Source organism: Oncorhynchus nerka, linkage group LG7 (genome assembly GCF_034236695.1).
Source record: "Oncorhynchus nerka isolate Pitt River linkage group LG7, Oner_Uvic_2.0, whole genome shotgun sequence".
Classification (NCBI taxonomy): domain Eukaryota; kingdom Metazoa; phylum Chordata; class Actinopteri; order Salmoniformes; family Salmonidae; genus Oncorhynchus; species Oncorhynchus nerka.
This window is the reverse complement of record NC_088402.1, coordinates 97,404,463-97,419,180: the sequence shown is the minus strand read 5'-3', so window position 1 is coordinate 97,419,180 and position 14,718 is coordinate 97,404,463. Positions and strand designations below refer to the sequence as shown.

Here is a 14,718-nt window from a genome sequence, read left to right as displayed (position 1 = left end):
AGCAGCTGATGGGGGTTCCGGTTCTAAAGTGTAAAAAAATAGTAGATCTGTACCACATTGGTTGAGGCGGGTTACTTCAGTCTGTTGGTGTTATAACTCTCTCTCTCTGAATACATTAATCTGTTGTTGTAACTCTCTCTCTCCCCCTCTCCCCCTCTCTCTCTAGTTCCTGAAAGTTACCCTCTAAATGTGCGTAGTGAGTCTACAGAACCAGGAACACTGGTCATCATGTGGGAGGTACACAACATGCTCTTGTTTCTGTCTGTCTATCTGTGTGTGTGTGTGTGTGTTTGTGTGTGAGTGTGTCGTTTTTGTGTAATGTGTGAATTGTGTGTCTGTGGTATGAGTGTGATGTGTGTGTTGTGAATATTTTGTGGTGTGTATGTGTGTGTGCGTGCGTGTGTGTGTGTGTGTGTGTGTCATTGTCTGTCTCTCTCTCTGTGTCCGTGTGCATGCGTGTGTCAAAAACGTACGTCTATATAACTTGCTTGTGTGTGTGTGTGTGTGTGTGTGTGTGTGTGTGTGTGTGTGTGTGTGTGTGTGTGTGTGTGTGTGTGTGTGTGTAGGAGATTGACCGTCGTTTGTACAACGGGTCGGGGTTCCAGTATAAGGTGTCATGGCGACAGGTTCAGGAGCATCACTGGAGCCATACCCATGTTCCACATCCTCCCTACCTGGTGAACGGAACCAGAGCGTTCTCTAGTTATGAGATGAAGGTCCAGGCTGTCAACTCTCTGGGAGAGGGGCCGCATCCTGTTCCCGTTATAGGACACTCTGGAGAGGACTGTATGTACTCACACTCACAAACACCCACACTCACACACTCATACACTCACACACTCTCTCTGGAGAGGACTGTATGTACACACACTCACACACAGTCGGGTTTAATGAATACAAAACAATACAAAAAATAAATACATGTATAATTCTTGTGTAATTTATATCTATAGGTTTCTAAAACGTTTCTATTACATTTTAGAGGTTTCTAAAACGTAATGCTGAATTTTTGAGTTTGTATTATTAGTGGATATTGGCCTAATTCTGCACTGCGTGCATTGTTTGTAGTTTTCCTCTGGACATGTAGGAGAATCTTACAGAACTCTGCATGCAGGGTTTCAATGGGGTGTTTGTCTCACTGGGTGAAATCTTGTTTTGCAAGTGGACCCCATACCTCCCTGGCATAAAGTGCAATTGGTTAAATGACACATTTAATTAGTTTTAGCCAAACTGAATTGTGGAGATTCGTTGATGTAAATATTTTTTTTATTTTTCCTTTATTTTACTAGGCAAGTCAGTTAAGAACAAATTCTTATTTTCAATGACGGCCTGGGAACAGTGGGGTTAACTGCCTGTTCAGGGGCAGAACGACAGATACCTTGTCAGCTCGGGGGTTTGAACTTGCAACCTTTCGGTTACTAGTCCAATGCTCTAACCACTAGGCTACCCTGCCGCCCCATATTGAAGAGTGCAGGCCTCAGAATGCAACCCTGACGAAGGCCCCGCCCCTGGTTAAAGAATTCTGTTATTTTCTTGCCAATTTTAATGCTGCACGTATTGCCAGTATACATTGATTTAATTCTGTCATGTGTTTTACCCCCTACAGCACTTTCAATAACTTTGTAGAACAGTCCTGCATGCCAAATAGAATCAAATGCTTTTTTGGAAGTCAATAAAGCAAGCGTACATTTTGGTATTACTTTCAGGCAGATGCCGTTAAGCACGTTGTTTCATTCAGGAGGCAAGTGTTTATGTCATTTCAAAGTGAGGCACGTGGAAGAGCTCTATGCAGGGTTTGCCAGCACAGATAGTCTACGGTGTTTTGAGTGTGGGGATTTGGGGCATAAGAGCTCTGCGTGCCACATAAAGGCCGTAGACAAGGTGAGGGTATAAGCGCCAGTGGGGGAAATCAAGGTCAAAGTGCAGGGGGTAAGGAGATGTAGACAGCAGAAGCTGAGCCTAGTCATGCCAGGGAAGGTGGTGTAGATGAGGCTGGGCCTAGTCATGCCAGGGAAGGTGGTGTAGATGAGGCTGGGCCTAGTCATGCCAGGGAAGGTGGTGTAGATGAGGCTGGGCCTAGTCATGCCAGGGAAGGTGGTGTAGATGAGACTGGGCCTAGTCATGCCAGGGAAGGTGGTGTAGATGAGGCTGGGCCTAGTCAGGCTAGAGATGGTGGTGTAGATGAGGCTGGGCCTAGTCATGCCAGCGAAGGTGGTGTAGATGAGACTGGGCCTAGTCAGGCTAGAGATGGTGGTGTAGATGATGCTGGGTATAGTCAGGCTATGAATGGTGGTGTTGATGAGGCTGGGTCTAGTCATGCCAGGGAAGGTGGTTTAGATGAGGCTGGGTCTAGTCAGGCTACAGATGGGGGTGTAGATGAGGCTGGGTCTAGTCAGGCTAGAGATGGTGGGGTAGCTGAGGCTGGGTCTAGTCAGGCTAGAGATGGTGGTGTAGATGAGGCTGGGTATAGTCAGGCTAGAGATGGTGGTGTAGATGAGGCTGGGTCTAGTCAGGCTAGAGATGGTGGGGTAGCTGAGGCTGGGTCTAGTCAGGCTAGAGATGGTGGTGTAGATGAGGCTGGGTATAGTCAGGCTAGAGATGGTGGTGTTGATGAGGCTGGGTCTAGTCAGGCTACAGATGGGGGTGTAGATGAGACTGGGTCTAGTCAGGCTAGAGATGGTGGGGTAGCGGAGGTTGGGTCTAGTCAGGCTAGAGATGGTGGTGTAGATGAGGCTGGGCCTAGTCAGGCTAGAGATGGTGGGGTAGCTGAGGCTGGGTCTAGTCAGGCTATGGATGGTGGGGTAGTGGAGGCTGGGTCTAGTCAGGCTAGAGATGGTGGTGTAGATGAGGCTGGGCCTAGTCAGGCTAAAGATGGTGGGGTAGCGGAGGCTGGGACTAGTCAGGCTATGGATGGTGGGGTAGCGGAGGCTGGGTCTAGTCAGGCTAGAGATGGTGCTGTAGGTGAGGCTGGGCCTAGTCATGCCAGGGAAGGTGGTGTAGATGAGGCTGGGAATAGTCAGTCTAGAGATGGTGGTGTAGCAGAGGCTGGGTCTAATCAGGCTAGAGATGGTGGTGTAGATGAGGCTGGGCCTAGTCAGGCTAGAGATGGTGGGGTAGCTGAGGCTGGGTCTAGTCAGGCTATGGATGGTGGGGTAGCGGAGGCTGGGTCTAGTCAGGCTAGAGATGGTGGTGTAGATGAGGCTGGGCCTAGTCATGCCAGGGAAGGTGGTTTAGATGAGGCTGGGTATAGTCAGGCTATGAATGGTGGTGTAGCAGAGGCTGGGTCTAGTCAGGCTAGAGATGGTGGTGTAGGTGAGGCTGGGCCTAGTCATGCCAGGGAAGGTGGTGTAGATGAGGCTGGGAATAGTCAGGCTAGAGATGGTGGTGTAGCAGAGACTGGGTCTAATCAGGCTAGAGATGGTGGTGTAGATGAGGCTGGGCCTAGTCAGGCTAGAGATGGTGGGGTAGCTGAGGCTGGGTCTAGTCAGGCTAGAGATGGTGGTGTAGCGGAGGCTGGGTCTAGTCAGGCTAGAGATGGTGGTGTAGATGAGGCTGGGCCTAGTCAGGCTAGAGATGGTGGGGTAGCTGAGGCTGGGTCTAGTCAGGCTAGAGATGGTGGTGTAGATGAGGCTGGGCCTAGTCATGCCAGGGAAGGTGGTTTAGATGAGGCTGGGTCTAGTCAGGCTATGAATGGTGGTGTAGCAGAGGCTAGGTCTAGTCAGGCTAGAGATGGTGGTTTAGGTAAGGCTGGGCCTAGTCATGCCAGGGAAGGTGGTGTTGATGAGGCTGGGTATAGTCAGGCTATGAATGGTGGTGTAGATGAAGCTGGGTCTAGTCAGGCTAGAGATGGTGATGTTCATGAGGCTGGGTCTAGTCAGAATAGAGATGGTGGGGTAGATGAGGCTGGGTTATTGGTCTCTTTCTCTGCTGGCTTTTCTCCCACTTCTTATGGAGACTCTTCGGGTAGGCTCGCTCAATATAAATGGCACCAGAGATGCGGGAAAGAGGAGTGTGTTGGGTGAATATGTAAAACAAACAAATGTACAGGTGTTGTTTCTGCAGGAGACGCATAGTGATGTGGTGAATGAAGTCGATTGGGGGCTCTGGTGGAAAGGGGCAAGTGTGTTGATCCATGGGACAAATCTTAGTGCAGGGGTGGCAGTCCTTTTAGCACCGGGGCTGTCTGTGTGTTGAGCCATGGGACAGATCTTAGTGCAGGTGTTAAGGGACATCATTAATCAGTTCGACCTAGTGGATGTTTGGAGAACTAAACATCCAAACACCAGACAGTATACATGGGTGAAGGTTTTTGGGGCTAGGGTGAGTGCAGCCCAACACCAGACAGTAGACATGGGTGAAGGTCTTTGGGGCTAGGGTGAGTGCAGCCCAACACCAGACAGTAGACATGGGTGAAGGTCTTTGGGGCTAGGGTGAGTGCAGCCCAACACCAGACAGTAGACATGGGTGAAGGTGTTTAGGGCTAGGGTGAGTGCAGCCCAACACCAGACAGTAGACATGGGTGAAGGTCTTTGGGGCTAGGGTGAGTGCAGCCCAACACCAGACAGTAGACATGGGTGAAGGTCTTTGGGGCTAGGGTGAGTGCAGCCCAACACCAGACAGTAGACATGGGTGAAGGTGTTTAGGGCTAGGGTGAGTGCAGCCCAACACCAGACAGTAGACATGGGTGAAGGTCTTTGGGGCTAGGGTGAGTGCAGCCCAACACCAGACAGTAGACATGGGTGAAGGTCTTTGGGGCTAGGGTGAGTGCAGCCCAACACCAGACAGTAGACATGGGTGAAGGTCTTTGGGGCTAGGGTGAGTGCAGCCCGACTTGTTCGGTTTTACATGTCTAGGAATCGGAGCAATAGGCTGCTGGGTGCTACCATTCTCCCAGTGGGGTGTCTAGGAATCGGAGCAATAGGCTGCTGGGCGCTACCATTCTCCCAGTGGGGTGTCTAGGAATCGGAGCAATAGGCTGCTGGGCGCTACCATTCTCCCAGTGGGGTTTTCGGATCATCACATAACCATGGCTCGGCTGTCTATTTCACCAGGGCTCCGGCAGGCATCTTATTGGAAGTTCAATGTAAAGCTCTTACAAGATGCCACTTTTTGCTCAGGTTTCCAGACCTTTTGGGAAAGGTGGGTGCAGAGAAGAGAGGAGTATGAGTCTCTGAGTCAATGGTGGGATGTGGGGAAAGTCCAAATTCGGCCTTTCTATCAACAGTACACAGCTCTCTCATCCTCAGAGGCTAGGAGAGTATTGTGGGAACTAGAGCGTAGTATTAGTGAGATGGAGGTAGAGATGGTGGGGCAAGGCAATATAGGCCTCCAGGCTAATTTAGCTGAATTACGTAGGGACCTGGGCAGTTTTTTCCAGATGAAAGCAAAGGGAACACTTGTAAGAGCTAGGTTCTCCATGATCAAGGAGATGGATGCTCCCAGCTCCTCCTTCTTTGGTTTGGATAGACAGAGCGGTGAAGCCAAGGGTATGGCATTGTCTACGGCTGTCTGATGGGCGGGTGACTTCTGTGGTGGGGAGATGAATGCTCCCAGCTCCTTCTTCTTTGGTTTGGATAGACAGAGCGGTGAAGCCAAGGGTATGGCATTGTCTACGGCTGTCTGATGGGCGGGTGACTTCTGTGGTGGGGAGATGAATGCTCCCAGCTCCTTCTTCTTTGGTTTGGATAGACAGAGCGGTGAAGCCAAGGGTATGGCATTGTCTACGGCTGTCTGATGGGCGGGTGACCTCTGTGGTGGGGAGATGGGGCTGTCTGATGGGCGGGTGACCTCTGTGGTGGGGGAGATGCGGCTGTCTAATGGTCAGGTGACCTCTGTGGTGGGGGAGATGTGGCTGTCTGATGGGCGGGTGACCTCTGTGGTGACCTCTGTGGTGGGTGGAGATGTGGCTGTCTGATGGGCGGGTGACCTCTGTGGTGGGGGAGATGTGGCTGTCTGATGGGCAGGTGACCTCTGTGGTGACCTCTGTGGTGGGTGGAGATGTGGCTGTCTGATGGGCGGGTGACCTCTGTGGTGACCTCTGTGGTGGGTGGAGATGTGGCTGTCTGATGGGAGGGTGACCTCTGTGGTGACCCCTGTGGTGGGGAGATGTGGCTGTCTGATGGGAGGGTGACCTCTGTGGTAACCTCTGTGGTGGGGAGATGTGGCTGTCTGATGGGGGGTGACCTCTGTGGTGGGGAGATGTGGCTGTCTGATGGGAGGGTGACCTCTGTGGTGGGGGAGATGGGGCTGTCTGATGGGAGGGTGACCTCTGTGGTGGGGAGATGTGGCTGTCTGATGGGAGGGTGACCTCTGTGGTGGGGGAGATGGGGCTGTCTGATGGGAGGGTGACCTCTGTGATGGGGGAGATGGGGCTGTCTGATGGGAGGGTGACCCCTATACTGAGTTGTATAGGGCAGAAGTGTGTGTTCTCAAGTCTTGTTCGCAGGACTCCCTAAGCTCTCTCTAGCACAGAGGGATGAAATGGACATTCCTCTGGTCGTGCACCGGGGGTCGATGGACTCCCAGTGGAGTTTTAAAAAAAATTCTGGGGAATAATTGAACAGGATTTCTTTTGCGTGTTGCGTGAATGCGTCGAGGTAGGAGATGAGCTGCCGTCGGGCGGCTCTGACTCTCCTGCCCAAAAAAGGGGACTTGTGTGAACTTAAGAACTGGAGGCCTGTGGCATTACTCTGTGCGGACTACAAGATATTTGTAGTCCTCTCTAACAGACTGAAGTCCCATCTGGACTCTATAATACACAAGGACCAGACATATTGTGTACCGGGACGCTCAATCACGGACAACTTGTTCTTAATTAGGGACATGTTGAACTTGTCGAGAGGTTCTAATGTCTCTTTAGATCAAGAGAAGGCTTTTGATAGAGTAGACCATCTGAGTGGAGGTTCTAATGTCTCTTTAGATCAAGAGAAGGCTTTTGATAGAGTAGACCATCTGAGTGGAGGTTCTAATGTCTCTTTAGATCAAGAGAAGGCTTTTGATAGAGTAGACCATCTGAGTGGAGGTTCTAATGTCTCTTTAGATCAAGAGAAGGCTTTTGATAGAGTAGACCATCTGAGTGGAGGTTCTAATGTCTCTTTAGATCAAGAGAAGGCTTTTGATAGAGTAGACCATCTGAGTGGAGGTTCTAATGTCTCTTTAGATCAAGAGAAGGCTTTTGATAGAGTAGACCATCTGAGTGGAGTATCTGTTGAATGTATTATCTGGGTTTGGGTTTGGGAAGAGTTTGTTGACATGTGTGAAGCTGTTGTATGGTCAAGGTGGGAGGGAGGCTCAGTAGGCCAGTCTGGGTGAGACGGGGCATTAGACAAGGATGCCCTCTATCTCTCCCCTGTCTCTCACTGTGTCTCTCCCCTGTCTCTCACTGTGTCTCTCGCTGTGTCTCTCCCCTGTCTCTCGCTGTGTCTCTCGCTGTGTCTCTCCCCTGTCTCTCCCCTGTATCTCGCTGTGTCTCCCCTGTCTCTCGCTGTGTCTCTCCCCTGTCTCTCCCCTGTCTCTCACTGTGTCTCTCACTGTGTCTCTCACTGTGTCTCTCCCCTGTCTCTCCCCTGTCTCTCCCCTGTCTCTCACTGTGTCTCTCCCCTGTCTCTCCTGTGTCTCTCGCTGTGTCTCTCCCCTGTCTCTCCCCTGTCTCTCCCCTGTCTCTCACTGTGTCTCTCCCCTGTCTCTCCCCTGTCTCTCCTGTGTCTCTCACTGTGTCTCTCGCTGTCTCTCTCCTGTCTCTCCTGTGTCTCTCCCTGTGTCTCTCCCCTGTCTCTCCCCTGTCTCTCCCCTGTCTCTCGCTGTGTCTCTCCCCTGTCTCCCCCCTGTCTCTCGCTGTGTCTCTCCCCTGTCTCTCGCTGTGTCTCTCCCCTGTCTCTCCCCTGTCTCTCCCCTGTCTCTCCCCTGTCTCTCGCTGTGTCTCTCCCCTGTCTCTCCCCTGTCTCTCGCTGTGTCTCTCCCCTGTCTCTCGCTGTGTCTCTCCCCTGTCTCTCCCCTGTCTCTCGCTGTGTCTCTCCCCTGTCTCTCCCCTGTCTCTCACTGTGTCTCTCGCTGTGTCTCTCACTGTGTCTCTCCCCTGTCTCTCCCCTGTCTCTCCCCTGTCTCTCACTGTGTCTCTCCCCTGTCTCTCCCCTGTCTCTCCCCTGTCTCTCGCTGTGTCTCTCCCCTGTCTCTCCCCTGTCTCTCCCCTGTCTCTCACTGTGTCTCTCACTGTGTCTCTCACTGTGTCTCTCACTGTGTCTCTCCCCTGTCTCTCCCCTGTCTCTCCCCTGTCACTCCCCTGTCTCTCACTGTGTCTCTCACTGTGTCTCTCACTGTGTCTCTCCCCTGTCTCTCCCCTGTCTCTCCCCTGTCTCTCCCCTGTCTCTCACTGTGTCTCTCACTGTGTCTCTCACTGTGTCTCTCCCCTGTCTCTCCCCTGTCTCTCGCTGTGTCTCTCACTGTGTCTCTCCCCTGTCTCTCACTGTGACTCTCGCTGTGTCTCTCCCCTGTCTCTCACTGTATCTCTCCCCTGTCTCTCACTGTGTCTCTCCCCTGTCTCTCCCCTGTCTCTCACTGTGTCTCTCCTCTGTCTCTCACTGTGTCTCTCCCCTGTCTCTCGCTGTGTCTCTCCTCTGTCCCTCCCCTGTCTCTCACTGTGTCTCTCCCCTGTCTCTCGCTGTGTCTCTCCCCTGTCTCTCCTCTGTCTCTCGCTGTGTCTCTCCCCTGTCTCTCCCCTGTCTCTCCTCTGTCTCTCCCCTGTCTCTCCTCTGTCTCTCACTGTGTCTCTCCCCTGTCTCTCGCTGTGTCTCTCCTCTGTCTCTCCCCTGTCTCTCCCCTGTCTCTCACTGTGTCTCTCCCCTGTCTCTCCCCTGTCTCTCGCTGTGTCTCTCCCCTGTCTCTCACTGTGTCTCTCCCCTGTCTCTCCCCTGTCTCTCGCTGTGTCTCTCCCCTGTCTCTCCCCTGTCTCTCACTGTGTCTCTCCTCTGTCTCTCACTGTGTCTCTACCCTGTCTCTCGCTGTGTCTCTCCTCTGTCTCTCCCCTGTCTCTCCCCTGTCTCTCACTGTGTCTCTCCCCTGTCTCTCCCCTGTCTCTCGCTGTGTCTCTCCTCTGTCTCTCCCCTGTCTCTCCCCTGTCTCTCGCTGTGTCTCTCCCCTGTCTCTCCTCTGTCTCTCGCTGTGTCTCTCCCCTGTCTCTCCCCTGTCTCTCCTCTGTCTCTCCCCTGTCTCTCCCCTGTCTCTCACTGTGTCTCTCCCCTGTCTCTCCCCTGTCTCTCGCTGTGTCTCTCCCCTGTCTCTCACTGTGTCTCTCCCCTGTCTCTCCCCTGTCTCTCCCCTGTCTCTCGCTGTGTCTCTCCCCTGTCTCTCCCCTGTCTCTCACTGTGTCTCTCCCCTGTCTCTCCCCTGTCTCTCCCCTGTCTCTCCCCTGTCTCTCGCTGTGTCTCTCCCCTGTCTCTCCCCTGTCTCTCCCCTGTCTCTCCCCTGTCACTCCCCTGTCTCTCACTGTGTCTCTCACTGTGTCTCTCACTGTGTCTCTCCCCTGTCTCTCCCCTGTCTCTCCCCTGTCTCTCACTGTGTCTCTCACTGTGTCTCTCACTGTGTCTCTCCCCTGTCTCTCCCCTGTCTCTCACTGTGTCTCTCACTGTGTCTCTCCCCTGTCTCTCACTGTGTCTCTCGCTGTGTCTCTCCCCTGTCTCTCACTGTATCTCTCCCCTGTCTCTCACTGTGTCTCTCCCCTGTCTCTCCCCTGTCTCTCACTGTGTCTCTCCCCTGTCTCTCGCTGTGTCTCTCACTGTGTCTCTCCTCTGTCTCTCACTGTGTCTCTCCCCTGTCTCTCACTGTGTCTCTCCCCTGTCTCTCCCCTGTCTCTCACTGTGTCTCTCCCCTGTCTCTCGCTGTGTCTCTCACTGTGTCTCTCCTCTGTCTCTCACTGTGTCTCTCCCCTGTCTCTCGCTGTGTCTCTCCTCTGTCTCTCCCCTGTCTCTCCCCTGTCTCTCACTGTGTCTCTCCCCTGTCTCTCCCCTGTCTCTCGCTGTGTCTCTCCTCTGTCTCTCCCCTGTCTCTCCCCTGTCTCTCGCTGTGTCTCTCCCCTGTCTCTCCTCTGTCTCTCCCTGTGTCTCTCCCCTGTCTCTCGCTGTGTCTCTCCCCTGTCTCTCCTCTGTCTCTCACTGTGTCTCTCCCCTGTCTCTCGCTGTGTCTCTCCTCTGTCTCTCCCCTGTCTCTCCCTGTCTCTCACTGTGTCTCTCCTCTCCCCTCTCTCCTGTCTGTGTCTCGCCCTGTCTCTCTCCCTGTCTCTCACTGTGTCTCTCCCCTGTCTCTGTGTCTCCCTGTCTCTCGCTGTGTCTCTCCCCTGTCTCTCCCCTGTCTCTCCCCTGTCTCTCCCCTGTCTCTCGCTGTGTCTCTCCCCTGTCTCTCCCCTGTCTCTCCCCTGTCTCTCACTGTGTCTCTCGCTGTGTCTCTCCCCTGTCTCTCCCCTGTCTCTCCCCTGTCTCTCACTGTGTCTCTCACTGTGTCTCTCACTGTGTCTCTCACTGTGTCTCTCCCCTGTCTCTCCCCTGTCTCTCCCCTGTCTCTCCCCTGTCTCTCCCCTGTCTCTCCCCTGTCTCTCGCTGTGTCTCTCCCCTGTCTCTCCCCTGTCTCTCCCCTGTCTCTCCCTGTCTCTCGCTGTGTCTCTCCCCTGTCTCTCACTGTGTCTCTCCCCTGTCTCTCGCTGTGTCTCTCACTGTGTCTCTCCCCTGTCTCTCGCTGTGTCTCTCCCCTGTCTCTCACTGTGTCTCTCCCCTGTCTCTCACTGTGTCTCTCCCCTGTCTCTCACTGTGTCTCTCACTGTGTCTCTCGCTGTCTCTCCCCTGTCTCTCCTCTGTCTCTCGCTGTGTCTCTCCTCTGTCTCTCGCTGTGTCTCTCCCCTGTCTCTCCCCTGTCTCTCCCCTGTCTCTCGCTGTGTCTCTCACTGTATCTCTCGCTGTCTCTCCCCTGTCTCTCGCTGTGTCTCTCGCTGTGTCTCTCCCCTGCCTCTCCCCTGTCTCTCCCCTGTCTCTCGCTGTGTCTCTCACTGTGTCTCTCGCTGTCTCTCCCCTGTCTCTCACTGTGTCTCTCGCTGTGTCTCTCGCTGTCTCTCCCCTGTCTCTCCTGTGTCTCTCACTGTGTCTCTCCCCTGTCTCTCCCCTGTCTCTCCTCTGTCTCTCGCTGTGTCTCTCCCCTGTCTCTCCCCTGTCTCTCCCCTGTCTCTCGCTGTGTCTCTCCCCTGTCTCTCACTGTGTCTCTCCCCTGTCTCTCCCCTGTCTCTCCCCTGTCTCTCGCTGTGTCTCTCCCCTGTCTCTCCCCTGTCTCTCCCCTGTCTCTCACTGTGTCTCTCCCCTGTCTCTCCCCTGTCTCTCACTGTGTCTCTCGCTGTGTCTCTCCCCTGTCTCTCCCCTGTCTCTCCCCTGTCTCTCCCCTGTCTCTAACTGTGTCTCTCCCCTGTCTCTCACTGTGTCTCTCCCCTGTCTCTCCCCTGTCTCTCCCCTGTCTCTCACTGTGTCTCTCCCCTGTCTCTCCCCTGTCTCTCCCCTGTCTCTCCCCTGTCTCTCCCCTGTCTCTCACTGTGTCTCTCCCCTGTCTCTCGCTGTGTCTCTCACTGTGTCTCTCCCCTGTCTCTCTCCTGTCTCTCCCCTGTCTCTCCCCTGTCTCTCGCTGTGTCTCTCACTGTGTCTCTCACTGTGTCTCTCACTGTGTCTCTCCCCTGTCTCTCCCCTGTCTCTCCCCTGTCTCTCGCTGTGTCTCTCCCCTGTCTCTCCCCTGTCTCTCACTGTGTCTCTCACAGTGTCTCTCACTGTGTCTCTCCCCTGTCTCTCCCCTGTCTCTCCCCTGTCTCTCGCTGTGTCTCTCCCCTGTCTCTCCCCTGTCTCTCTCCTGTCTCTCACTGTGTCTCTCGCTGTGTCTCTCCCCTGTCTCTCCCCTTTCTCTCCCCTGTCTCTCCCCTGTCTCTCCCCTGTCTCTCACTGTGTCTCTCCCCTGTCTCTCGTTGTGTCTCTCCCCTGTCTCTCACTGTGTCTCTCACTGTGTCTCTCCCCTGTCCCTCCCCTGTCTCTCACTGTGTCTCTCCCCTGTCTCTCCCTGTCTCTCCCCTGTCTCTCCCCTGTCTCTCACTGTGTCTCTCCCCTGTCTCTCGCTGTGTCTCTCACTGTGTCTCTCCCCTGTCTCTCCCTGTTTCTTTCTCTCCTGTCTCTCTCCCTGTGTCTCCCCTGTCTCTCCCCTGTCTCTCCCTGTCTCCCCTGTCTCTGTGTGTCTCTCACTGTGTCTCTCACTGTGTCTCTCACTGTGTCTCTCCCCTGTCTCTCCCTGTCTCTCCCCTGTCTCTCGCTGTGTCTCTCCCCTGTCTCTCCCTGTCTCTCACTGTGTCTCTCACTGTGTCTCTCCCCTGTCTCTCCCCTGTCTCTCACTGTGTCTCTCCCTGTCTCTCCCCTGTCTCTCCCCTGTCTCTCACTGTGTCTCTCCCTGTCTCTCGCTCACTGTGTCTCTCACTGTGTCTCTCCCTGTCTCTCTCCTGTTTCTCCCCTGTCTCTCCCCTGTCTCTCCCCTGTCTCTCCCCTGTCTCTCGCTGTGTCTCTCCCCTGTCTCTCCCCTGTCTCTCACTGTGTCTCTCACTGTGTCTCTCCCCTGTCTCTCCCTGTCTCTCCCCTGTCTCTCCCCCTGTCTCTCGCTGTGTCTCTCCCCTGTCTCTCCCCTGTCTCTCACTGTGTCTCTCACTGTGTCTCTCACTGTGTCTCTCACTGTGTCTCTCCCCTGTCTCTCCCCTGTCTCTCCCCTGTCTCTCGCTGTGTCTCTCCCCTGTCTCTCCCCTGTCTCTCCCCTGTCTCTCCCCTGTCTCTCGCTGTGTCTCTCGCTGTGTCTCTCGCTGTGTCTCTCCCCTGTCTCTCCCCTGTCTCTCCCCTGTCTCTCCCCTGTCTCTCGCTGTGTCTCTCCCCTGTCTCTCACTGTGTCTCTCCCCTGTCTCTCGCTGTGTCTCTCACTGTGTCTCTCCCCTGTCTCTCGCTGTGTCTCTCCCCTGTCTCTCACTGTGTCTCTCCCCTGTCTCTCACTGTGTCTCTCCCCTGTCTCTCACTGTGTCTCTCACTGTGTCTCTCCCCTGTCTCTCGCTGTGTCTCTCCCCTGTCTCTCACTGTGTCTCTCACTGTGTCTCTCACTGTGTCTCTCCCCTGTCTCTCGCTGTGTCTCTCCCCTGTCTCTCACTGTGTCTCTCCCCTGTCTCTCACTGTGTCTCTCCCCTGTCTCTCACTGTGTCTCTCACTGTGTCTCTCACTGTGTCTCTCACTGTGTCTCTCCCCTGTCTCTCACTGTGTCTCTCACTGTGTCTCTCCCCTGTCTCTCACTGTGTCTCTCCCCTGTCTCTCACTGTGTCTCTCACTGTGTCTCTCACTGTGTCTCTCCCCTGTCTCTCACTGTGTCTCTCCCCTGTCTCTCACTGTGTCTCTCCCCTGTCTCTCACTGTGTCTCTCACTGTGTCTCTCACTGTGTCTCTCCCCTGTCTCTCACTGTGTCTCTCCCCTGTCTCTCACTGTGTCTCTCCCCTGTCTCTCACTGTCTCTCTCCCCTTTCTCTCACTGTGTCTCTCACTGTGTCTCTCCCCTGTCTCTCGTTGTGTCTCTCCCCTGTCTCTCACTGTGTCTCTCACTGTGTCTCTCCCCTGTCCCTCCCCTGTCTCTCACTGTGTCTCTCCCCTGTCTCTCCCCTGTCTCTCCCCTGTCTCTCCCCTGTCTCTCACTGTGTCTCTCCCCTGTCTCTCGCTGTGTCTCTCACTGTGTCTCTCCCCTGTCTCTCTCCTGTTTCTCCCCTGTCTCTCCCCTGTCTCTCCCCTGTCTCTCCCCTGTCTCTCCCCTGTCTCTCGCTGTGTCTCTCACTGTGTCTCTCACTGTGTCTCTCACTGTGTCTCTCACTGTGTCTCTCCCCTGTCTCTCCCCTGTCTCTCCCCTGTCTCTCGCTGTGTCTCTCCCCTGTCTCTCACTGTGTCTCTCACTGTGTCTCTCCCCTGTCTCTCCCCTGTCTCTCACTGTGTCTCTCCCCTGTCTCTCCCCTGTCTCTCCCCTGTCTCTCACTGTGTCTCTCCCCTGTCTCTCGCTGTGTCTCTCACTGTGTCTCTCCCCTGTCTCTCTCCTGTTTCTCCCCTGTCTCTCCCCTGTCTCTCCCCTGTCTCTCCCCTGTCTCTCGCTGTGTCTCTCCCCTGTCTCTCCCCTGTCTCTCACTGTGTCTCTCACTGTGTCTCTCCCCTGTCTCTCCCCTGTCTCTCCCCTGTCTCTCCCCTGTCTCTCGCTGTGTCTCTCCCCTGTCTCTCCCCTGTCTCTCACTGTGTCTCTCACTGTGTCTCTCACTGTGTCTCTCACTGTGTCTCTCCCCTGTCTCTCCCCTGTCTCTCCCCTGTCTCTCGCTGTGTCTCTCCCCTGTCTCTCCCCTGTCTCTCCCCTGTCTCTCCCCTGTCTCTCGCTGTGTCTCTCGCTGTGTCTCTCGCTGTGTCTCTCCCCTGTCTCTCCCCTGTCTCTCCCCTGTCTCTCGCTGTGTCTCTCCCCTGTCTCTCACTGTGTCTCTCCCCTGTCTCTCGCTGTGTCTCTCACTGTGTCTCTCCCCTGTCTCTCGCTGTGTCTCTCCCCTGTCTCTCACTGTGTCTCTCCCCTGTCTCTCACTGTGTCTCTCCCCTGTCTCTCACTGTGTCTCTCACTGTGTCTCTCCCCTGTCTCTCGCTGTGTCTCTCCCCTGTCTCTCACTGTG

The 14,718-nt window shown here is 54.6% G+C and overlaps 1 protein-coding gene across 4 annotated transcripts in view; it reads left to right on the top strand.

Annotated features, from left to right (window-relative positions):
• The window catches only part of LOC115124018 (neural cell adhesion molecule L1.1-like), a 123,697-nt gene that overhangs the window by 90,996 nt on the left and 17,983 nt on the right, over positions 1 to 14,718 (top strand). For all 4 annotated transcript variants that reach the window (XM_065021027.1, XM_065021028.1, XM_065021026.1 and 1 more), the window contains 2 exons: positions 167 to 237; positions 567 to 786. In XM_065021027.1, coding sequence (XP_064877099.1) covers positions 167 to 237; positions 567 to 786 — 291 coding nt within the window. The remainder of the gene's footprint in view (positions 1 to 166; positions 238 to 566; positions 787 to 14,718) is intronic.